Raw genomic sequence first — 23,335 nt, forward strand, 5'->3', positions numbered from 1 at the left:
ATTGTGTTACAGTGTTACTGTCCCTTGCACCCTGCATGTACTGACAATACACGCAAAGTCAAGAAAGTCGCAGTCGTGCGCTGTTGTGTTGTACAGTGATGGCACACGTAAACGTGATGAAGCCCGAATGATTGTGGGCCGGCTAATCCTTCTCGCGCCCTGTAGGCTGGAAGTCATCCTGATAACAGTGAATGGGTTTTATATAGTGCCTGTCAAGATACCGCAAACCTATTATTCATATTATTCACTCTGCAGTCACTCACACTGGTGGTGGTACGCTCCATCTGAAGCCACAGCTGCCTTTGAGGTAGACGTCAGTGAACGTGGCTGCCAACATCTTCTTCCGACACCAACCAAACATTAATTTACGTTTATACACAAATGGGGGTCGCCCAATAACTTGCCTGGTGTGGGAGCAGGTTTGATAGTTTGATCTCTGGTGGACAAACATGACACGAGTGTGTTGCATTCAAACCTTGTACCTTTGCTGTCCTTTCCCCCCCCTGTCAAACATGTTCCCCCAAAGTATCGGCAGCATGTCAGTGTGTGCCTATAGAGGGAGTCTTCGAGCTCGCGAGAAACAATGTTGTTTCCTCACATTCCCAGCCAGGCTACCAACGTGATGCAGGGCCCCAAAGGAGCTTAAATAATTAAGTAGGACCTATTGAAAGCCTGAATGTACACTGGGAAGATTGATAAGGACAATGTGTGTGTGTGTGTGTGTGTGTGTGTGCGTGTGTGTATTTTCTGCCTCCATCAACTCCCCACCATGTATCAGGTGGTCTCTTCCTCCTCGTCCTCGCTCCCTCGCCCCACTGGCCATACATACATTGCTGCACTCTTGTGTGTTTGCGAGCGGGAAGCGATCAGTGTAGATCTCGGGATGAGATAACAAAGACGGGGAGCGCAGGGGGAAAAGGCAAACCTGGAGATGGCAGGCGCTTGTAACGGAACGCCACCGGAGGCGTCTGAGTGGATTTGCGAGCGCTCTGCTACATTAATGCCGAGCTTTCTCCTTCCTGTTTGGCGGCTCAAGTCTTGATCCCCCACCCCCGTCCATCCCCTCCACCGGATCTCACACTGGCAGGGGGAGGGTGGGGTCATCAGGTGCAGGAACTGTGCTACAGGTGTGCAGATAAGGTTTTATTCCCTCCACATCTTTGTCACACTGCTGTGTTTACTGCCCTGCACTGGTGCGTGCACGCCTGTGTGTTTCCCTCACATGGACCTGACATAATAAATGCAGACGTGTCATCTCCTAAACACCGCTTGAACATTCCACTGCACTGACAACTGGAAGCAAGCATTACTCGCGTGCAGATACAGTCATAATTGTTTTGTGTGTGATGCTGAGCAGTTGCTTAGTAGCATGGTGACGTTTTTCATTTCAGTTCATTTGCCGCACGTGCTCCCTGCAGTGCACACAGAGTTTTTATAAATGCATGTTTTGTTTAGTTTTACAGGATGTTTAGGTTAATCCGTAACATTTAAATTGTCTTCCCTTTGCCCACAGGGCAAACAAACACTTATGCGAGGGTGGTGGGAAAGCAAACATGTTCTAAAGCAGCAGTTCTCACCTTCTTTAAACGTATTAATACAACAGAATTATAACTGAATCCTAGGTATCATTATGTCGCGGCAACCCCTCTAAGGAGGGATGGGAACTGTGCTGGAGGGAACAATGTCCTTCTTTCTGCAGGTACCATCCTTGCAAAGTCTACAGTTTGCTTTGTTATCAGTGTCTGAATCGGTGTAGCCGTGGTTACGGTCCAACAGAACACGGTCGTGTTTGACAAGGCACAAAGTGTCCCTGCGCACTCCCGTGAAAGCAGACGTTGATAAAACGGAATGACACGTCAAAAGTAGGACAACAGAACACAGAAAATGACATTGTTTAGTGCGTATCATGGTAGTAGGGGACCATATTTATTGTTTGTGGACCCGATTAAGAGCAAGATCATTCCTTCTGCTATTAATAGGAATGTAAATATCTCTGTGAGAGACGATTCGATACCCATGTAGATACATGGGTTAAGATACGATTCAAAAACGATATATTTTAAAAACAGAATTCGATATGATGTGATACAGTGCACGAACGATCAAATTCAGTCCGACTCTACAGTTACATTTGTTGATGTAGACATTAATCTTACATTATAAAATAAAGAAAATAAAGAATTATATAAAAGTGTCATTCTTACAGTACGTGTCAAAGCACATCATATCCCCAAGCATGTTGTAAAGCACGGGTCCCCAACCACCAGGCCGCGTAATGATTAAAAAAAAAAACACTTAAAAAATACAATTTTATGTTAATGGATATCAATTTTGGAAATATTAAAAATAATATACATTTAGAAATCTCACAGCATGTTTAAGTTTGTTGCGAGCGGCGACCTGTCCCACTTTGTTTGACAGTACATGAACACACCATCTAACTTTTTCCTACGCTGCACAGATAGACAACTATACTGTATTTTCCCCTGTTTTCTTTCACTTCATATTTGCTCCCAAATGCTGATACTATGTGCAAATGCATAAAGGTAAGATTTGATGACCTTATTGGGTGCTCATGTCCATATTTGTTCGGTGCGCAACCTCTCTGAAAAACAATGGTGGCTCTGTATCCATTTAGTGCTTTTAATTTGATAGTGTTCCTGTCTTAGTTTTACACAATACATCATAAATAAAACCAATTAGATCGCAATAATGTATGTATGTTTTGCTAATGTGTTAAATCTTTCCCGATGACTTGGTAGTGTAATGCTAATGCTAGCACCGCTAATGCTGTTTACATCCATTCTGGTCTGTAGGTATGCTAAGCCATGGAGCATGCGCGACAATCGGTGCATGTCTACACAATCCATTCATGCAGGTTTATAGCTGATTCTTATCCATCCAAGAGGCTGCTACCGATGCAGCCGCATCTCTCGCTTGTCATCCGGTCACATTGGTTTATCCGTCACGTAAAGTAACTCCTGAATGTGGCGTCCATATTTAACTCATACAATACCAAAGACGTATATGTACGTTTTTATAATCCCAAACACCTGATCCCAACAATGTATTGATATATCTTTTACTCTATTGTGCGCAAGAGGCAAAAAGAGGTGATTACCCAACTCTCCACTATTGGATTTCACTTCAGAGCAATTTCAAGCCTTAAAAACGGCCACAAGGTGGCAGAAGTGCATTTGATAAGAGCTCGGCAGAGATCATGTGGATGGAAAAATCACACATGACAGGATGGAGGAAGTGAGAGAGCGTGGAGGAGTGTAGCGTGCAGGAGGTTACACATTGTAGGGAAACTTTAACGCATGCCCACGCACACACATGCTCACACGCGTGCACACTCATAATTCAGTTCCAAATGTAAAAATTGTAACTAGGTCATGGTCTTATATTTGTAAATATATATATGTATACATATATTTATTTTGATATATATATATATTTGATGTAAAACAACCCCTTTTTTGTGTTGTTTTTGTTGTGGTGTAGTTGTTTAGATATTTGAGCTGTCACAAAAGCAAAAAGTATTTGTGTCAAAGTGAACGTTTTGCTTGAAATGGATCTTTTCACGAAAAGCTGTTTTTCTCCCTTTTCTATTCGGGAACTGATATTTTCCCGAACCTTACCTATGTTCTACTGCCAATGACTAAAGAACGGAAGAAGGTAGAAAGTTTTTTGTTTTATTCCTAATCAAACACCGGGAGTCTAATCTTTCTTTTGGTCTGTTCCATGTTTATGTAGCCATAGAACACAATAGTCTGTGTGCCTTGAAAGATTAGTCAACATCGTCTAAAATGGCCGGTATTGAAGGGGTTGTTTTTTTAAAAATGGCTGGGATTGAACAAGTTAAAGAGCCTTGATTGCATTGGAATCACGGCTGGCAGGAAGACGACGAGGATGAAGAAGCAGGCTTTCACGGAAACGGAAGTGGAAATACTGTAAACGGTGTCACATCCCCATCCCAGCCATCCTCTACCCCCCTCTCCATAACTGATGATCAGGTGAGAAGTCAGCTGAAGAAGATCAAGGCAAGGAAGGCCCCGGGACCGGACGGCATCAGCCCTAGAATCCTCAAGGACTGTGCTGACCAGCTCTGTGGAGTTCTCAGGCACTTGTTCAATCTCAGCCTAAGCCTGGAGAAAGTCCCGGCCCTGTGGAAGACCTCCTGTGTTGTCCCGATACCAAAGACACCGCGTCCCAAGGAGCCTAACCACTTCAGGCCTGTTGCCTTGACCTCTCACCTGATGAAGACCATGGAGAGGATTATCCTGCAGCACCTGCGACCCCTGGTGGGCACTCAGCTGGACCCCCTGCAGTTTGCTTATCGGCCTCGGATTGGAGTGGACGACGCAGTGATCTACCTGCTGCACAGATCACTGCTACACCTGGAGGACAGCGGGAGTGCTGTGAGGGTCATGTTTTTTTACTTCTCCAGTGCCTTTAACACCATCCAGCCGTCACTACTCAGAGTGAAGATGGAGAGTGTGGGAGTGGACCAACAACTGACTGCATGGGTTATAGACTACCTCACCAATAGACCACAATATGTGAGGCTCCATCACTGTGTATCTGACATGGTACTCTGCAGCACAGGTGCCCCTCAGGGTACGGTGCTCTCCCCTTTCCTCTTCACCCTCTACACCTCGGACTTCACACACAACTCCACTCGGTGTCACATCCAGAAGTTCTCCGATGACACAGCCATTGTGGGTTGTGTTTCAGAGGGGAATGATCTGGAATACAGGACGGTCATCAGGGACTTTGTCAGCTGGAGTGAGCTTAACCAGCTGCAACTCAACACCAGCAAGACAAAGGAGATGATCATTAACTTCCAGAGGAAAACATCTCACTTTACACCGGTGAACATCCAGGGAGCGGACATAGATTTGGTAGACAGCTACAAATTCCTGGGTGTTCACCTTAACAACAAACTGGACTGGTCCGTCAACACCCACGCCCTCTACAAGAAGGGCCAGAGTCGCCTCCACCTGCTGAGGAGACTGAGGTCCTTTGGTGTGTGCAGGACTCTCTTACGGACCTTTTATGACTCTGTGGTGTCCTCAGCCATCTTCTATGCTGTGGGCTGCTGGAGAAGGGACAGCACGGACAGGGACAGGAGCAGGATCAATAGGCTGATCAGGAGAGCGAGCTCTGTCCTGGACGGTCCTCTGGACTCCGTGGAGGAAGTGGGGGAGAGAAGGATGTTGGCTAAGCTGACATCCATCATGGACAACACCTCTCACCCGCTACATGATACTGTTGTTTCCCTGGGCAGCTCCTTCAGCAGCAGACTGTTACACCCACGGTGTAAGAAGGAGAGGTTCCGCAGGTCCTTCATACCGACCGCTGTCAGGCTCTACAACACCTGCACCACCTGAACCATGTTGTAGACACTATGCTTTCTTTACACTGTACTCTTTACTTGCGTATCTTGCTTGCTGCTGTAACATGTAAATTTCCCTGCTGTGGGATAAATAAAGTACAAATACAAATACAAATGCAAATACATATTTGGAAGACACAGAATATTAGGTATTTTTTTATTATTTTAGGAGGAACTGATATTGTGTGTTATTTCAAAGCACAACAAAAGAAAAGCCCATCATTTGTGGGAAAGGGAAGAGAAAGTTTACTCACACAGCGCTGACACTGTCCACAAAAATAAAGGCTGTGGCAAATAAATTGAACATACTTGACACACTCATCTTATTATTTGATGAATTGTCCAAAGAAAAGTGAGCAACGGAGCACTAACAGAGTTGTAAACCTAAACGCTATAATTAAAGTAAAGTGTCACGTAAAATAGCAACACTTTCCACAAATGTTTTTAAGTCAGTAACGGCATGATGTTTTCATGCAATGATGGATACATCTTTATTCAAGATTCAAGAGTTTTATTGTCATATGCACAGTAAAACAGGCAGTTCTGCTATGCAATGAAATTCTTGTTCTGTTCATTCTCCCAAAAAAGAAAGAAAACACAAGAAAATGAATAAGAACTTAAACATTAATACCAATAAATTAAACAACAACAGCAGAAGAGACATGAATACCAGTGAATGAATGAATGAATAAAGTGTTATGAGTGTGTGCGTGTGTGAGAAGCCTGATGGCCTGTGGGTAAAAGCCTTGTGGTCCTGGACTTCAAACTCCTGTAGCGTCTGCCTGACGGTAGGAGTGTGAATAATGAGTGTTGTGGATGTGTGCTGTCCTTGATGAGGTTGTGTGTTCTTCGTAGGACTCTACTTTTATAAATGTCTTGCAGTGAGGGGAGGGCTGCCCCAACAATGTTCTGTGAAGTCTTGATCACCCGCTGGAGTGCCTTCCTATCACGTGTTGTACAGTTACCGTACCAAACAGTGATGGAGGCGGTAAGGACACTTTCCATAGTGCATCTGTAGAAGCAACTCAGGATTGTGGTGGACATGCCAAATTTCCTCAGTCTTCTCAGGAAGTACAGTCTCCTTTGGGACTTCTTCATAGTTTGTTGGGTGTTGTGAGACCAGGTGAGGTTCTCGCTGATGTGTGTGCCAAGGAACTTGAAGGTTTTCACCCTCTCCACCTCAGTCTCATCAATAAACAGGGGTCTATGCGGCTCCTTTTCCCTTGTTCTTGGGTCGATGATCATCTCTTTGGTTTTATCTGTATTGAGAAGGAGATTGTTGATTATTGGCTTCCATTGCATACTTTGTATGTTAGAAATAAACATGTTTATTTCTAACGTACAACTTTAAATCACCACTTTAAGGTTGTGTTTTTATGCATCACATACTTGGCGTGGAAAACGGCGTACGCAAACCTTTCCGCCCCGTTTTGTGCGTATGCAAGCTTTATAGATGAGGCCCCTGGTTCTACCCACTGACGGCCCACAACTGCCGATAATGGCTGACCGGCATCAGCTCACAGGAGGAGCAATCCCGTTAATAATTGTCTTTTTAAAACATTATGTGTGGGAATGTACTGTGGCGTGAGCGAGCGTGTTTTCGACTTGATGGATTCTTTGCATTAAATTGATTTCTATCCAGAAAGTCAAGTGTGCTTCCGGGACCTCTCATTATGAACATCAGAAAAAAGTTTCTTTAAAGCAGAACAAGACAATGAGGAGTCTTATAAAAATGATAATAATAATAAAAAAAACAAACATGATATATGTGTGTGTGTGTGTGTGTGTGTAGGTGTGTGTGTGTGTGAGATTTTATTTTATTTTATTTTTTCAGAACTGTGCTGCTGTAACGCTAATCATCTTTTTTTTTCTTTTTTTATTTACTGTGTCCCCGTGGCAGGTCAATTCTAGCTGAAAATGAGTGCAGTCGGGGAAAGCCCCCTTGACCCTGACACGGCAGAGTCACGCAAGAGGAAGGGCTCACCATGCGACACGTCTGCGCAAAGGTAAAAAAAATGAAGAACATTGTCCTTGCTGTTTGAGATGATACTGGCAAAAACACAGTTCAGTGGGTCTGCCTGCACCCTCCTTTTACTTGAACTCACAACTTTGCTTGACTGCACACACCACAAATGTGGTGCTTGGAAGTTCCTCCTGAAAATGCTTGACAAGTGCTTGAAGTATTCACTAATGCAGAAATCACAAGTCAGTTTAAGCGGTGAAGTGTGGCCCCGGGCTACGTGTAGCGCTTCCTCAACCTGTTGCTCCTCCAGAGGGAAAAAAAAGGTTGATGATCTACTTTAGTGTGTGCGTGTGCGCAAGCTCCCTGAGAGCAGGCAGGCAGGCAGGCTGGCTGGCTCCATGTTTAACAACATGTGTGGAGCTGTGGCGGACACTGGAGGAGCAAATCCTCTGCTTTGAGATCACGGGTTAGCAGTAGGTTAGCTGGAGCTTTGGGGTGTAAGCGAGGACACACACACACACACACACACACACACACACACACGCACGCACGCACAGATCCCATAGACTGTGGCTGCTCTGTGAGCCTTTTAAGGTCCAATAGCTGATGTAAGCTGATGTAACGTCCCGGCTCGTATTTCCAAAGCAACGACTGACCTGCGCCCTCACACCACGTCCTCCCCTTCCTCCCCCCCAAACTCCCTCCACTTCCTCCTCACTAGGCCACCACGCCTGTGTGTTCTGGCCGGCCAATGCACTGACCTACTTTTGCTGTTGTCGTTGCACGCCCGCGCACACACACGCACACACACGCACACACACTATCAGAGTTTTCTTTTTTTTCATGTTTACCACATAGTTGCTCTTACTCCGGGAGTGTTAGTGGAGCGCATGGAGACCAAGGACCTAATAAGTGGTTTTAAAAGTGTCTGGTAAAAACGAGTTCAAGCGAAGCCATTATTAAAAGGAGGCCTCCATGTGGTAACACATGTATAGCACTTAAAGGCTACAAAATGTAGTTAGATGTACAGTTCGCAAGTCTGCACCCTGATAGTGTGCCAATAGAAGCACTTTAAAGGAAAAGTGCACTTTTTTTTTTTTTTGGAATGTTGCTTTTGGAATCAGCCACAATACTTATTTGAGAAACGAACACGTCTTTTTTTTTTTTTTTTTTTTTTTTTTTTTTTTTTGCTGTGCCTTCTAAATTCTGGAAAAACTGCTAGCACGAGGTAACTAATAATGCAATGCAATGCAATGGGATTCACCTATTCCGCCAATAAAACCGTCTTTTAAAACACCTCTAAAAACTATCCAACAAGGATTTATCATTTTATATCCATGCTGTGAGCATGTAGTAACAGGTACATTCATGATAACATATAATACTTCAAGTATTTTGGTCATTTTAAGCATATTTCGAACTTCCTTCCTGGGCGCATTGATTTCACAAACCCTACAGCAACGCACGCTACTTTCATCAACAACGGCAGCGTAGAGAGAGCGTTACCGATCACTAGGCCTGTCGCGATAACACATTTTGCTGGTCGATAATGGTGCTACAAATTATCGTCTGTAATCGATTTTATCAACATTTTTTGAGACCATTTTATTAGTCATTGTCATGAGGTGTAATTCACATTTGAACCACTAGATGGTACTCAAGTATAGTGTACGGTGTATCTGTTTGAGGCATTAGCTTGACACAGAAGTTGCCTGTGTGTATGTTTTTGCAATGTAGCCAGCGACACTGTGAGCGTGCACCATTTTGCACTGTTTTGTTTACATTTGCCGACCAAATGCCTCAGTAAGCGTCGACTGTCGGGACGAAGGCTCTGCTGCTCGAGGCTTCTTCATTGGTAGTCTCCCCCTCCAGTTGACAAAACAGTTTAAAACCGAAATATTCCCACACTGGGGCTGTCGGCTGTGGCATTCGCCTCAGAAACCATTGCACTTTTTTTCTTTTTTTGTCGGGGTTTTTTGCCCATTGTCCACAATCCTTATGTTAGACATGAACACACATCTTTCTCTTTTCTGCGTGTTTTTGAAGATATAAAAACAGGCAGCTAAGAATGCACATAATGGGACGCACCAATTCCACTTGTAAAGCCTTCTGAAAAAACGTCCAAAAAGCGCCAACAAGACTCCATTTCCACAATGTGACCTGCATATTAACCAAGCTACAGCCACATTGTTATTATTATTCTTATTAACATTGTTACGCCCACTACATGTGTAGTGACACCTCGCCACACTGGCTCGCTACTAGCCGGCTAGCAACTAGCTTCACCACACACTCGCTCACAATGCCTCAGGCCACTAGCGAAAGGTAACGCTACATATTGCAGCTGCCACCACTGCTGCTGTGCTTTTGAGTTTGGAAAAGTTAACGCTAGATGTAGCGTTCCTTTCTATGTTGCTATGTCAATGTGCCCAGGAAGGAAGTTGTGCTAATGCTTAAAATGAGCAAAATACTGTAAGTATTCCATGTTATCATGAATGTACCTGTTACTACATGCTCACAGTGTGGATATAAAACCATAAAACCTTTTTGGAGGTGTTCTAAGAGCGGGCTTTCTAGGCAAAATAGATGTGTTCCATTACATGAAATAATTAGCTGCCTTTTTGGCTGTTTTTATACTTTTAGAATGCACAGAAAAGAGAAAAGACGTGTGTTCATGTTTCACATAAGGATTGTAGATGATGTGCAAAAAAAAGTGCATTTTTCCTTTAACTAGAATGCCATTCATTCGCTCGCAGACCTCTGCCAAGGCAAAGATGTAACCAGACCCAGATATGGGCATTGAATCAGAATTGCGCACTTGGATTTGCACCGTAAAGGTATCCCCAACGCACGTTCTTTTTCTCTGCAGTCTGGAGAAGCGCAGACGAGAGCTGGAGTGTCGCTACATCTGCGAGCTGGCCGAGCTGCTCTCTTCCAACATGGGCGACATCGCCAGTCTCAGCGTCAAGCCTGACAAGTGCCACATCCTCAAGAGCACCGTGGAGCAAATCCAGCAGATGAAACGGCGCGAGCAGGGTGAGAGAGCGCTAACTTCCCGTGGAACACTTTATGTTTGCGGATTTGTGATGGTGTGTGTGTGTGTGCGTGTGTGTGTGTGTTCCGCCTTGACAGAAAAATCGGCTCTTCATTCTCCGGATGATGAGGTGCAGAAAAGCGACATCTCCTCCAGTAGCCAGGGCCTGCTGGAGAAGGAGGCCCTGGGGCCCATGCTGCTAGAGGTGAACATCCTTCCTTCCACTATGGTTCTCTTAAAATAACACACTCAACCAGTTGCTCTTCTTCACGCCCAGGCCCTCGATGGCTTTTTCTTTGTGGTGAACCGGGAGGGACGCATCGTCTTTGTCTCTGAGAATGTGATAAGTTACCTGGGATACACGCAGGAGGAGCTGATGGCCTCCAGTGTCTACAGCATCCTTCACGTGGGAGACCACAACGAGTTTGTCCGCAATCTGCTGCCCAAAAGTCTGGGTGAGTGTGAGACAAAAAGACTGTTCGGTCCCATTTAGTAGACAACCTGCTGGCCTGGCAGGCGTATCAGTGCATTTTTGGTGTTTTGACATGGTTGTCGTCTCTACTGTATGTTGTCAAAAACTCTAAAATAATCTTTTTTCCATTTTTACTAGGCCATGTAAACGTACCAGCAGTCAAAGTGATGTATACCGCTCCCCCAAGATGCTTGTTTATTAGCTAATTAGACCTTCCGAGTGTGACAGTTTCCATGCCGAAGAAAGCTATTAGGGAGGCAAATAAGTGAATGGCTTTTGGCAGCAGAATGAGTGTACAGTCGGATAATTAAGGTGGTTTATTGATGGCAAATACTGTAGCTAAAGCACAACCCGGCGAGCTGTGGAGGAAAGAGGAGGAGGGAGGATGGGGAATTGGAAATGAGCACTTTTAGAACTTCTCAAAGCTCCACTAAACTGTGCTGTTGGCATAAGAGGAAAGACAGTGAGTGAGAGCAGGGAGAGGAAAATATTGTTTGTTTGAGCTTTTAATCCCTTTTTAATTAGGGCTGTGAAAAAACATGTACAGTAGATCCCTGTTTTTTGTGAAAGTTGCTTCACGCGCCTACCAATGCCCATAAAAATGTCTATTTTTAACACACGGCTCGCTCCTCCCCCTTCAAACCCTCCTGCGAAGCTTGATGTTACGTTCTCCTTCAATATTCGATCCACATTTGCAATAAAAGTGATTAGATTACATTCAGCTCCAGAACCCTCCTCTTATCTCTTCACTTGCCTTTATTCACTAGCAATTGAAGCTAACTAGCTAAATGCACAATCCAGGTTTAAGCTCTACATATGCCTCACACACTTATAAAAATAAATATATAAATAAATTATAAAGTGTATAGATACTCCCCACTAATGAAAGATAATGATGATTGGTACAGCAGATGAATTGGAGACACGCCTCCACCTTGCTCTGAAGCATCTAGCGGTACTACGAGGCTCCCCAGTAACAACTTACCTTCATATATTAACTTGGGTTCCAATGGGTTCCCTGCAAGGACCAAAGACGGCTGACGCTATCATAGCAAGCTACTGAGCTAACTAGTTAGTTAGCCTCTCCAATTTACTTATCCTAAACTTAAGAAAGTGTTTCAAACAGAGTGGGGAAGAAGTAAAAAGAAGCCAAAAATTCACCACTTCTCACAATGAGAGGAGAAGCTTTTTGTCATCCGATTTCAGCCATGGCATGTCGGCTCAGCTCTGCTGGCCTAGTGACCACAATACTAGATACAGTGGTGTTTAAAAGGGTTTTCCCCTTTGCTGATTTGTTATTTATATTTTTGCATGTTTGTCACACTTAAATGTTTCAGATCATCAAACAAATTTAAATATTAGTCAATGACAACACAACTGAACACAAAATGCAGTTTTTAAATTAAAATGTTATTTTTAAGGGAGAAAAAAACCCCAAACCTACATGTCCCTGTGTGAAAAAGTGATTGCCCCCTAAACCTAATAACTGGTTGGGCCCCCTTAGCAGCAACAACTGCAATCAAGTGTTTGTGATAACTTGCAATGAGTCTCTTACAGCGCTGTGGAGGAATTTTGCCCCAATCATCTTTGCAGAATTGTTGTCATTCAGCCACATTGGAGAGTTTTCGAGCTTGAAGCGCTTTTTTAAGGTCATCCACAGCATCTCAATAGGATTCAGGTCAGGACTTTGACCAGGCCACTCCAAAGTCTTCATTTTGTTTTTCTTCAGCCATTCAGAGGTGGACTTGCTGGTGTGTTTTGGATCATTGTCCTGCAGCAGAACCCAAGTTGGTTTCAGCTTGATGTCACCAACTGATGACCGGACATTCTCGTTGAGGATTTTTTGGTAGACAGCAGAATTAATGGTTGCATTTATCACAGCAAGTCTTCCAGATCCTGAAGCAGCAGCAAAACCAGACCCCAGACCATCACACTACCACCACCATATTCTACTGTTGGTATGATGTTCTTTTTCTGGAATGCTTTGTTACTTTTAGGCCAAATGTAATGCGACACACACGTTCTAAAAAGTTGAACTTTTGTCTCATCAGACCACAGAGTATTTTCCTAGAGGTCTTGGGGATCATCAAGATGTTTTTTTGGCCAAATTGAGACGAGCCTTAATGTTCTTTTTGTTCAGCAGTGGTTTTATTCTTGGAACTCTGCCATGCAGGCCGTTTTTGCCCAGTGTCTTTCTTATGGTGGAGTCATGAACACTGACCTTAAGTTGTGTTGTCAGTTGTGTTGTCATTGACTAATATTTCAATTTGTTTGATGTGAAACATTTAAGTGTGACAAACGTGCAACCGCCCCCCAAAAAAAAAAATCAGGAAGGGGTCAAACAGTTTTTCACACCATTGTATAACTTGTCTTTAATATTTTTGACTAATAATAGGCCATAGTCAACCACGAAACAGCCATGATATATTATGTTTTGAAAAACGCAATGGAGGGGGTTCCAAAAGTACAGCCATCACCTTGGTTCCGAATCGAACCCAGCGACGGCCCTTTACAGAACAATGGCCAATTAAAGTGAATGGCAAATATAAGAACATATCGTGATGCTTGCGGACCAATGGCAGCGGCAGTTTGCGGGCGTAATTACTTGAGTTATTGCGGTGACAGCAAATGCGGTGACGTCACTCAACATGAGTCAATGAAATCGTTTGTTCATTTGCCGAGCGAATGAGAACCATCCATCCATCCATGCATCTTCTATGCCGCTTAATCTTCGATTGAGAACCATGGCTTCCCCAAAAGTAATAACAGCTCATCGAGAAAACCAAACATTTAAAAATGAAAGGACGGACCAATACATTCTTCCAGAATCCACAGGGGCCGACCCACTATAAGGCAAAATAAGGTTTGGACCTTCGCTCTGAAAAAAATGTGCATAAACTGACCTTATGCAATTTTAATTGGAGACCCCTGCAACAGTACATCAATCATGGTTCCTTCCTCCCCACCCCAATTGTGTGCGTACAGTAAACGGTGTGCCATGGCCTCAGGAACCAGGCCGAAGGAACAGCCGCACCTTCAACTGCCGCATGCTGAAGAGGCCGCCCGACGAGGTGGACTCTGAGAACCAGGAGGCCCGGCAGCAGTACGAGATCATGCAGTGTTTCACCGTGTCCCAGCCGCGGGCCGTGCAGGAGGAGGGAGACGGTGCTGGAAGATGATCAATACACTAATTGTACTATTAGTTATTGGAGATAGAACATGCTCTGACTGTGTATGTGCGTGCGTGCTTGTGGGTTTGGTATTTAGACCTCCAGAGCTGCCTGATCTGCATCGCCTGCCGTATGCCTCGCACCCAGCCTGTCAGCACAGAGTCTTTCATCACCAAGCAGGACACCACAGGTGACTTGCCACTGACGGTGCTGTGTCATCGTGAAAATTCACAATGTGGTGTGATTACATGAACCCATGTTGGAATTGTGTTTTTTTGTGAACCTTGAAGGTTTAAATGAAGGATGTTACCATTGATTTGTGTGTTCATCCTCCCAGGGAAGATCATCTCCATAGAAACTAGTGCTTTGCGAGCGACAGGCCGGCCTGGCTGGGAGGACCTTGTCAGGAAGTGCATCTATGCGTTCTTTCAGCCCCAAGGCAAAGAGCCCTCCCACGCCAAAAAGCTGCTGCACGAGGGTAAGCCGCTACGTTATCAATGGCTCTGTCACAAAAGGCAAAGGTAAAGGTGAAATTCATGTTTTTACATCGTGCATCTCTGTATTTTCCCACCAGTGATGACCCACGGCACGGCCATCAGCCCGCTGTACCATTTCACGATAAGCGACGGCACGCCACTCAGTGCTCAGACCCGCTGCAAGTTCTGCTGCCCCCCAAACCCAGATGTTCAGCCCTTCATCATGGGCATCCACACTATTGACAGGTGCTCATGTGGTCATTTGCTGGCATGTGAAGGGAAGTGGTTTGTTTGTACTCATTAGTTTGCCCCTAGTAACATTGATTTTAGCGTAATCTCCTATTTGCACGTCCTCGGGTGGATAAATCTCTCATTTCCTGTTTCCAGGGAACACAACACTGCTAGCTCTCAGGAAAACACTAACCCCAGCCTTCCGCCAACCCTCGGCAGCCTTGCCCAGACGCCCTCGCGCTCACCGGTCCTCGCTGCTGGCAGCAACTCAACACAAACCTCAAGCTCCGTCGCCACCGCCACCGCCTCGGGCCTTCACCTCAGCAACAGCAACGTCTCCCCCCAAGGACTAAACCCCGCCGCACCCACGGGATACCTGACGCCAGGTCGGACGCGACCCCAGCAGGGTAACAGCCCTTCGCCCTTAAGCAGCCCTGTCACAGCCACCCCTACCTCTTTTATTTCATCTGCCATGCCACGGGCCAGTCCTGGTTTAGGAGGGAGTCCTCGGGTGCCAGGCCTCCATTCTCCAGCTGGAGCACTGAGCAGACAGCATTCTGGTGGCGATGGTGGTGACGGTAGTAATGGCGCCAACACTGCTCCAAAAGGACCCTTCTCCAGACAAGCCGGTACACCCACCGGCTCCTCCTCTCGGTGTGGAGCGGAGGGAGGGGTAGAGGACTCTGGGAAAGCCCCCGTACCCTCTTCCTCACCACTGGGTAATCTCAGACTCAATCAGCCCCTGGACAGCAATGGCACAGGAGTTGAATCCGCCAACAGCGGTGTCCATTGCACCTCGTTGCCTCACGCCAAACCCTCTCCAGGTCCGCAGTGTCCTGCCTCCCACAGCACTCTCACAGAACGACATAAGATCCTACACAGACTGCTCCAGGACAGCAGTCCCAGTGATTCCACTGCCACCACCACCACCTCCTCCTCAGAGGATGGAATAAACAGAAACGAATTGGAGATCAAGAAGGAGCCGCCATCGAGTCCGGTGGTGAGCATGGCATCGCTCAAGTCCGGTTCTAGAGAGCCGCAGGACCACCAGTTGCTCCGATTTCTGCTCGACACTGATGAGAAGGTGACTCTTTCATGTGCCTTTTACATTCGCAACCGGTTTCTTAGTTGACTCATCGTGAGATTTGAGGATGCAGTTGATGTTGCTGCCTAAACGGGTTGCTGTAGAAAACCAAAGTAATGTTTTAAGGACAAAACTCTGCTTTGTGTTACATAAGTGGCATCATATTGTGAGAGTGATTGTGTGGCCCTTGGCATATTCGGCATAAAAATAAATAAATAAATAAAAATAATTCACTACCACTACATTAATAATGAATTAACAACTAACTAATTATTAATGAGATATATTATTCATTTATTTATTTTATTACAACTTTATTTTACCAGGTAACATCAGTTGAGAACAGCTTCTCATTTACATTGATGACCTGGCAAGAGGCCCCAGCATAAAGTAAAAACAGAACATATGCAGGAATCCACAATGTAACCATACAATCAAAAAAACATTGAAGTAAAAAACGACAACATACCTAATTGCTAATGTACTGTATATCCAGACCAGAATGACGCAACACTTAAAACAGTCAGCTAGGGACTGTTGTAGTTTCTGTTGAAACTGGTGGAGTGAAGGAAGAGCTGAAAGTTTAAGCAAGTGTTGAAGGGAGTTCCAGTCAGTCGCTGCAGCAAAACTGAACAAATTTTTGCCAAAGACAGTGCAGGCTTTTAGTGCGGGGATAGACAGCGTAACGATGTCACTGGATCTTGGGTGATAGTTGTTACGGGAAAGGTACAAGAGCTTGGTGAGGTATTTAGGCGTTTTCCCTTGAAGAGTCTTATAGACAAGTAGAAGCCAGTAATGAAGTCGCTGAGTGTGGAGGGAGGGCCGTCAGTTTGTAAAGATCACAATAGTGGGTTGGGAAAGGCGCACCAGAGGCAAAACCAATGGCTAAATGGTAGAGAACATCCAGTCCGTTAAGGGCACACTCCGAGGCCATTTTTTAAATGACGTCCTCATAATCAAACATCGGGGGCGTGTGGTCATCTTCAACAGGCTATGTTTAGCAGAGCGAGTGAAAGAACCCCAATCTACCACAAATTTGCTTTGTCACCTACGACACAAAGCTAAGATGTGGATGTTTCGTTCGGATAGCTTAGCATATTTTGATCTACATTGGATGTGACCCCGCATCCTTCAATTTTTTTGTCTGCGGCCCTGGGTGGAAAAAGCTCGGACGCCCCCCCGCCTTTGAGCCTTGTCGTAATTTGAACACTTGATGTTGTTGACAGCACAAGCACACCGCTATCGCTAAGCTAACGATGGTCACTTCAGACTTCAGATATGAACCTCTCTCTTTCTTGTGCGCTCTTAAAGGGCAACACACCCACACTAAGAACAAAAAACAAAACATAAATATACCCAGCACCCATCTGTTGAGCACAGTCCTAACCGAGTTGATCTCTCTCTGAAGGACCTGGGAGACCTGCCTCCTCCCTCAGCGCTCAGCCTGCAGACCGTTCGGGTGAAGGTGGAGAAGCGAGCGACTGGCGAAGCGTGCGTGGTGACGGGTGGCACAGCGAAGACCGCAGGTGTCTCCAGCACCTCGACTTGCGTCAGCCCCAAGTCGGGCCTCGCAGGGGAGATCCGCCGAGACAGCCGCAGGAATAGCCGAGAGTCCACGGTACGGTTGCTGGTGCAAGCGTCACAGGCACTTTAATAATAGTGTGCTTCCACCCTGGAGGACGGCTCATGACATCAGTCGTGCTTCTAAACATCTCGACAAGAAGTGTGATTTATGAATTGTATTGATCTAGTGTTGCCTTATTGCCACTGTAAATCACGTGGACTGTTTTCTTGGACTTTGACTCCATTGTCGCCTCAGCCAGAAGTTGCGACTAGCCTTTGACCTCCCGTCTCTCTCTTTCTCTCACATGTTATTCTCTGATGCTGCTGTTTTTCACACGATTACACCCTTCACCCTCTGTTTTGCTTCACAAACCTCCTTTTTTATCCCCCGCCATCAGATGTCCAGCGGACCTGCTGACACTGACCACCTCACCCAGCTGCTGCCTGGCATGAGAGGCCCAAGCGGCGCCAAGCAGGGCTGTGACGACTCAGCCGCCCAGCCCCCGGCTCAGCTCCAGTCCCCGGGACCTTCCCTCCAGTCCCCCTTGTCCCTTCCCCACTTGCAGTCCCCGTCACCTCAGCTCCCCTCCCCCTCCCCCCAGCTCATACTACAGTCCCCCACTCAGCTCCAGCCTGGCGAGGCCAGTGCTCCACGTGGTGTAAATGTGAAGAGGGAGCCTCCTGGCACTCCCAACAGAGGTGAGGCGGGGCTTAAGCTTGCTGCAAACGAGCTGTCAACTCCTAAGTTGTCAGTAGCCTCAATAGCAAACTTTAATTGCAGTTACGTTGGTGATATTCTCAGGGCATTCAATCAATCGCAACTGGACTGTTCAGGTTGTCTTAGAAGCCGTTTCGCCTCTCATCCGAGCAGGCTTCATCAGTTCATGCTCAAAGACTAGTGGTGGTGGTTTTAGCAATAATCACACTGATTTTGTGTCAAAGTGTGTATGCCCCCTTGTGGCGTGTAGGGGCATTGTAAGTGACAAAGACAAATGTGTTGCAGCGCTCCACATTCCAAATCATTAAAGTGTGAAAATGTGTCTTTCCCAGGCCACAATGACGGCGGCCCCGCTTCAGGCTGCAGTCTCCAGAGTCAGTCATCTTTCGAGTTCTGCAGTCCCCCGACTCCCAGCCAGACCCAGGGAGACCTCTTCCAGACTTCCAAAGACAGCAGCCCTTTCCCCGAGGCAGAAATTATCAATCCATTCAGTTCAAGCACTGGTATGCAACGAAAACACAACACTGGCACGCTCACTTTTGGGGGAAATGATTCCTTGACAACAGCGGGAAACGGTCCTAGTTGGAGCTGGAAGTCAGCATTGGCAAACAGTTGGAGAAAAGTCTCCCAGCTTTACAATTTTTAAGGAGTAACTTGACACAAAGTGTCATGTTGCACAAAAACACAGCGGAGTTGACCTCAATAGCTTGACCGCATTCACCCTGTCACACACCTGACTGTGCATGTGATGGCTGCAGGGTGCGTGTGTATTCTGGCACATTCATGTGAAGCTGCAGCACTCATTTACACCTCTGTGTAACTATTATATACGTATTTTATGTTGTTATCTCCATAACACTCTGTTTAGATGCGTCTGCATTTGTGAATGAAGCACTTTTGTGTTAATTTGCCAACATGTTAATGAACCCTTCCAGGCCCTAGCAAGTTGGACTTGGCTGACTCTCAGTTCCAGCCTCTAACATTGTCCTTCGACGCCCTCGGAACCCCGTTACAAGCGCCCCTGGCCTCACCCCAAGAGTGAGTATTGGATGCGCGCTCTATGCTTGATGATGATGTAGCAGTGCACAGGCTGAAGCTGTGTGGTTTTGTTTGAGCAGGCAGTGTGTGCCCTGTACACTGGATGAAGTCCTGGGCCCGCCCACCACACCTGAGGCCCGGAACGATGAGAAGGCTCTGCTGGAGCAGCTCGTCTCCTTCCTAAGCGGGACAGACGAGAGCGAGTTAGCTGAGCTGGACAAAGCCCTGGGTATTGATAAATTAGTCCAGGTAAGTATGTCAATCACTATGTGAGTGTCTTGACGTTTCTTGGCTCTTTTCACTGATTCCTAACATATCTGCTCACAGGGCGGCTGCTACGACCCCATGCCTCAAAGCTTCCCCACTCAGCAAGTCACTGCTACCCCGGTGTCCCTGGACCCCAAGCTGCCCTCCTACCCTTCCCAGTTCACGCCAGGTCCACCTGCTCAGTTCCCCCTGGAGTTGCAGGCCACCGTGGGGCAGCAGGGTCTGGGCTTTGGAGCCGCCCGAGGGCCGTTCCCAAGCGGGACGCCCGCTGTAGGCCTAAGGATAGGGATGACCCGTACGCAAGGGACGGGCACCCAGCTCAGGCTGCCTCCCAACCAGCTTCGACTGCAGCTGCAGCAAAGACTTCAAGGTCCTCAGCAGGTGAGAGGAAAGACATTGTCCTTTCATTCTGTTGAACCATGTCACACAAACATGGACGATGCTCGCTTGCAAGGTCGGTTAGTGCTTTGATGAGAAGATGAGACCTACACATTCAAATGCCCTGCATCAATAAGTCCATTTGCTTTTATCATCACATTCGCACTGAGCCTCCTCAGCTATTTAAAGGAATGAAGGCCAGAGCAAAGCAGTATGAATAAATAATCATCTGTGCTAGCCTCACGCTCGGTAGCATTGATTAAAAGGCTCGTACAGGAATTCTCTGTTTCTCCCTCCTCCCTCATGGCTCTTATTCAACTTCCCTCTTCTGTCCTTCCCCATTACTTCTCAAAGGTCTTGTCTTGGCCTCAGCTTTTAATCATCATCATCATCGTTGTCGCTCCCGCACTCCTCATTGTGATAATTCATTACTCCCTTCCGTTCTCAGCTCCAGAGCAGGCTGGCGATGAACGCCTTTCCAGGAGGAGGGCAGCACGTCAACATGGGGGTTCGTCTGGGGGCCCAGCAACCTCAAATTCCTTCGCAAGTGAGTCACAGTAGCAGCAGAGCCAGCTCCTTTCTTTCACGGCGAAACGTTACAGTATCTCCCCGCTGACACGGCGAATAGCGAACAAACACACATAATGGACCCACCCATGAAAATACATATTTTGACCCTCTAAGCCCTATAATATGCCTCACACACTTATTAAATGTATTTCAATTGTAAAATGAGCTAATGAATGATAATGAAAGCTGATTGCAAATATGATCAGCAAGCAATAAATAATATGGAGTTTGTTTGTGTCTTTCACCTTTCGCACGATTTGAATCATTGTCTTTACTTTTCCCAGAAACTTGGAACAGGTGTTTCTACTAAAAAGACTGGTGCAAAAAAGAGTGAATAGAATTTGTGATTGCGTACAAATGGCACCACCCCTCCCTTCACGCAGAACATGCGCTGTGTGTGGGACCCAGTAATCCACGAGGGGCGCATTCTGGGCAAATGTGCAAAGGAAGCGCATCGCTGCCGTGAGGTTTAAAGCACCAAGTCAGCCCGAGGCACTAATTGACAGCACACAGCATAGTGGTACAGGTGCTACCTTTTAAGGCTTAGGGTACAGGTTTAATACCAGCCCCGGACATTTTTTTTGTAAGGGTCCCTGACATGATTCATCAACTTTGCTTAAATATGTTATATATTGTTTGTAATTATGTTCTACATTGTTAGATTTTTGAAAGCTAATGCTAAATTGGTAAAAATCACATTGATAGTTCATGGCACCAGCCATGACGAACTACCTGTAGCTCTCACAGTTACGCCTCATTTCCGTAAGTCACATCATCGGGGTATATTGCTCCGGTAAACAACCATGGCGGCGTACGAGACACAGAATGTTTATAGTGATTATAGCAAGGAGGAAGAAACATTTGGAGATGAAATAGAGAACTTGCAGAACATGGACTTAAGCCTTAAGACATGGAGGTGAAAATTGGTCACCTTGAAAACAGAGAATGGTAAGTGTAAATGACTTTGGAGTTGCTTATACTTCAATTATTGTTTTAAATTGGCTTCTTAATGAGCGTAAAGGGCTTTTTATAGCCTGTTTGATTGTATGTGTGTGGCCGCACGTCGAGGATAAATGTTCGTCGCCCCCTCCCACACTAAACATATCGATGTGAAAAGATGTTTATATAACCTGTGTAAAGCTTTGCAGCCTTGTCGCTATCGTGGAATAGTGTTTAGAAGACATTATGTAAACAAGACTCGACTTACTCTTGTGCCAACTTTGATGCAGTTGTTGTTCTTCGTTGTCCTTTTTTTCCCCTCTGTACCGACAGAATAGCATCCTTTTTCAAAATGCGTTTATACTTTATACTTTGTACTTTCAAGCCAAATGCTTCTTTAAAGGTGTTCGTTCGAAGCAGTCGTCAGTGAAACGATCACTGCAAAGAACAGAACCCGAGGTGAGTGTCCATCTGTCTCTCGTTCTCTGCACCTATTGTCTTAAACCTTCCTCTTTTGGGAAAGAAAAACTTACAGTAGCACTCGGATGCTACGAACATCCAGTAGCAACACAACCTTTTGGCATGACTACTATTTTGATGAAACATATATTGAACCAAGTCGACAGTCTACCTCGAGAAGCATTTATGTACTCTGCTTTAGCTGAGAGGTGTCACCCGATGACGTCACTTCCGGAAATGAGGATGAGCTGTGAGCTAGTTGGTCATGGCTGGTGCCATCAACTATAAATGTAATTTTTGGGAATTTACTGTTCACTTTCCAAAAAACAAAACAAAAAAAGAAACTGTAGAACATAATTACAAACAATACATACAGTATTTAAGCAAAGTTAATGAGTCATGTCATTTGTTATTTTGCAGTAAAAAATTATTTATTGAACAATTTGTATTCGTATTACTCCAAAACATGGAGGGAGGGGGTCATACAAATATGCCCCCCTCGTGGTGATGATGAAGTAAAACAAACATTTAGACTAACCAATGTTTCTTCTTGTTTATCTCCTCTGTCAGCCTCCACTGAACGCCCAGATGCTAGCGCAGCGTCAGCGGGAACTCTACAGCATCCAGCATCGCCAGCGCCAGCTTTTCCAGCAGAAGGTCATGTTGATGAGACAGAACATAGGTGCCGCCGGGCCCACCGGAGCCCCCAGGGTCCCGAAGGGCGCCACCGCCAACACGGCTGCGCCGCTGCAGCAACAGCAGTTCAACTTCCCTGCCGGCTACAGTCCGGTGTCGGGAAACCCTCCTACCTCACCCAGTCACTACAGCGGTCCCATGCCGGGGGGCCCTCTGGACAGCAAACTGCCCACCGGTGTCGCTCTAAATAGCCAGACGTTACTGGGGGGCGTTCAAGCCCAGTTCAGCGGTGCCGTCAACTCCTCATTGCAGCAAAGTCTGATGCAACAGTTTGGGGGTGCTGGTGAGTTCACGCAGGCCTGCAGTATGTTTAATTGAAAACACTTGTTTACGCATTTCAGGACATTTTATTTGACACCTTTAGTTATCTCCCAGCTTGACGCCATGTCCACACAAACATGAGCATTTTGGCTGAAACAATCAACTGTAATTGCAAGTGTGTTCCTTCCCGCTTTCAGCCATGGTGCAGCCAGAAACGCCTTTCCCCACAGAGATGAGTCCCACCAGTCCCTTGTTGTCGCCTCAGAACCCCACCTCCCAGAGTCTTCTGCTCCAGCAAGCCCCGCCTCCTGGGTACCAGTCTACGGACATGAAGAGCTGGCAGCAGGCCAGCGTCGGCAGCAACAAGTGAGTGATGCGTGTATTTAAATGTTACACGTGCACTGAAAGTAACACACTTTCTCCTGCAGTCTGTTCAGTCCATCGGCGCATGGTGCAGGACAGACTTTTGGCCAGCAGGGGGTGTACAACAACATGAGCATCACTGTGTCCATGGCTGGGGGCTCTGGCAGTGTGGAATCTTTACCTCCCATAGGGCAACCTGTTGTGGGCTTGAACAGCAGCAGCGCGGGCTCTGTGTGTAGCGAGCAGCAGGTCCAT

At 46.1% G+C, this 23,335-nt stretch overlaps 1 protein-coding gene across 2 annotated transcripts in view; it reads left to right on the forward strand.

The window, feature by feature from the left end:
- ncoa1 (nuclear receptor coactivator 1) overlaps positions 1-23,335 on the forward strand; it is a 56,848-nt gene that overhangs the window by 26,066 nt on the left and 7,447 nt on the right. The window contains exons 3-21 of one of the 2 annotated variants that reach the window (XM_054761275.1): positions 7,299-7,404; positions 10,231-10,397; positions 10,494-10,600; positions 10,673-10,850; positions 13,853-14,032; positions 14,135-14,227; positions 14,375-14,515; positions 14,612-14,759; positions 14,901-15,828; positions 17,237-17,446; positions 17,790-18,090; positions 18,442-18,612; positions 19,045-19,147; positions 19,228-19,396; positions 19,475-19,795; positions 20,241-20,339; positions 22,331-22,739; positions 22,915-23,083; positions 23,146-23,329. In XM_054761275.1, the coding sequence (XP_054617250.1) occupies positions 7,316-7,404; positions 10,231-10,397; positions 10,494-10,600; positions 10,673-10,850; positions 13,853-14,032; positions 14,135-14,227; positions 14,375-14,515; positions 14,612-14,759; positions 14,901-15,828; positions 17,237-17,446; positions 17,790-18,090; positions 18,442-18,612; positions 19,045-19,147; positions 19,228-19,396; positions 19,475-19,795; positions 20,241-20,339; positions 22,331-22,739; positions 22,915-23,083; positions 23,146-23,329 (4,167 nt within the window). In that variant the 5' untranslated portion in view covers positions 7,299-7,315. Of the gene's footprint in view, positions 1-7,298; positions 7,405-10,230; positions 10,398-10,493; positions 10,601-10,672; positions 10,851-13,852; positions 14,033-14,134; positions 14,228-14,374; positions 14,516-14,611; positions 14,760-14,900; positions 15,829-17,236; positions 17,447-17,789; positions 18,091-18,441; positions 18,613-19,044; positions 19,148-19,227; positions 19,397-19,474; positions 19,796-20,240; positions 20,340-21,704; positions 21,761-22,330; positions 22,740-22,914; positions 23,084-23,145; positions 23,330-23,335 lie in introns of those variants that run through there. The other variant, XM_054761276.1, reaches the window with a different exon arrangement.

Source organism: Dunckerocampus dactyliophorus, chromosome 19 (assembly GCF_027744805.1).
Source record: "Dunckerocampus dactyliophorus isolate RoL2022-P2 chromosome 19, RoL_Ddac_1.1, whole genome shotgun sequence".
NCBI classification, from domain to species: Eukaryota; Metazoa; Chordata; class Actinopteri; order Syngnathiformes; family Syngnathidae; genus Dunckerocampus; species Dunckerocampus dactyliophorus.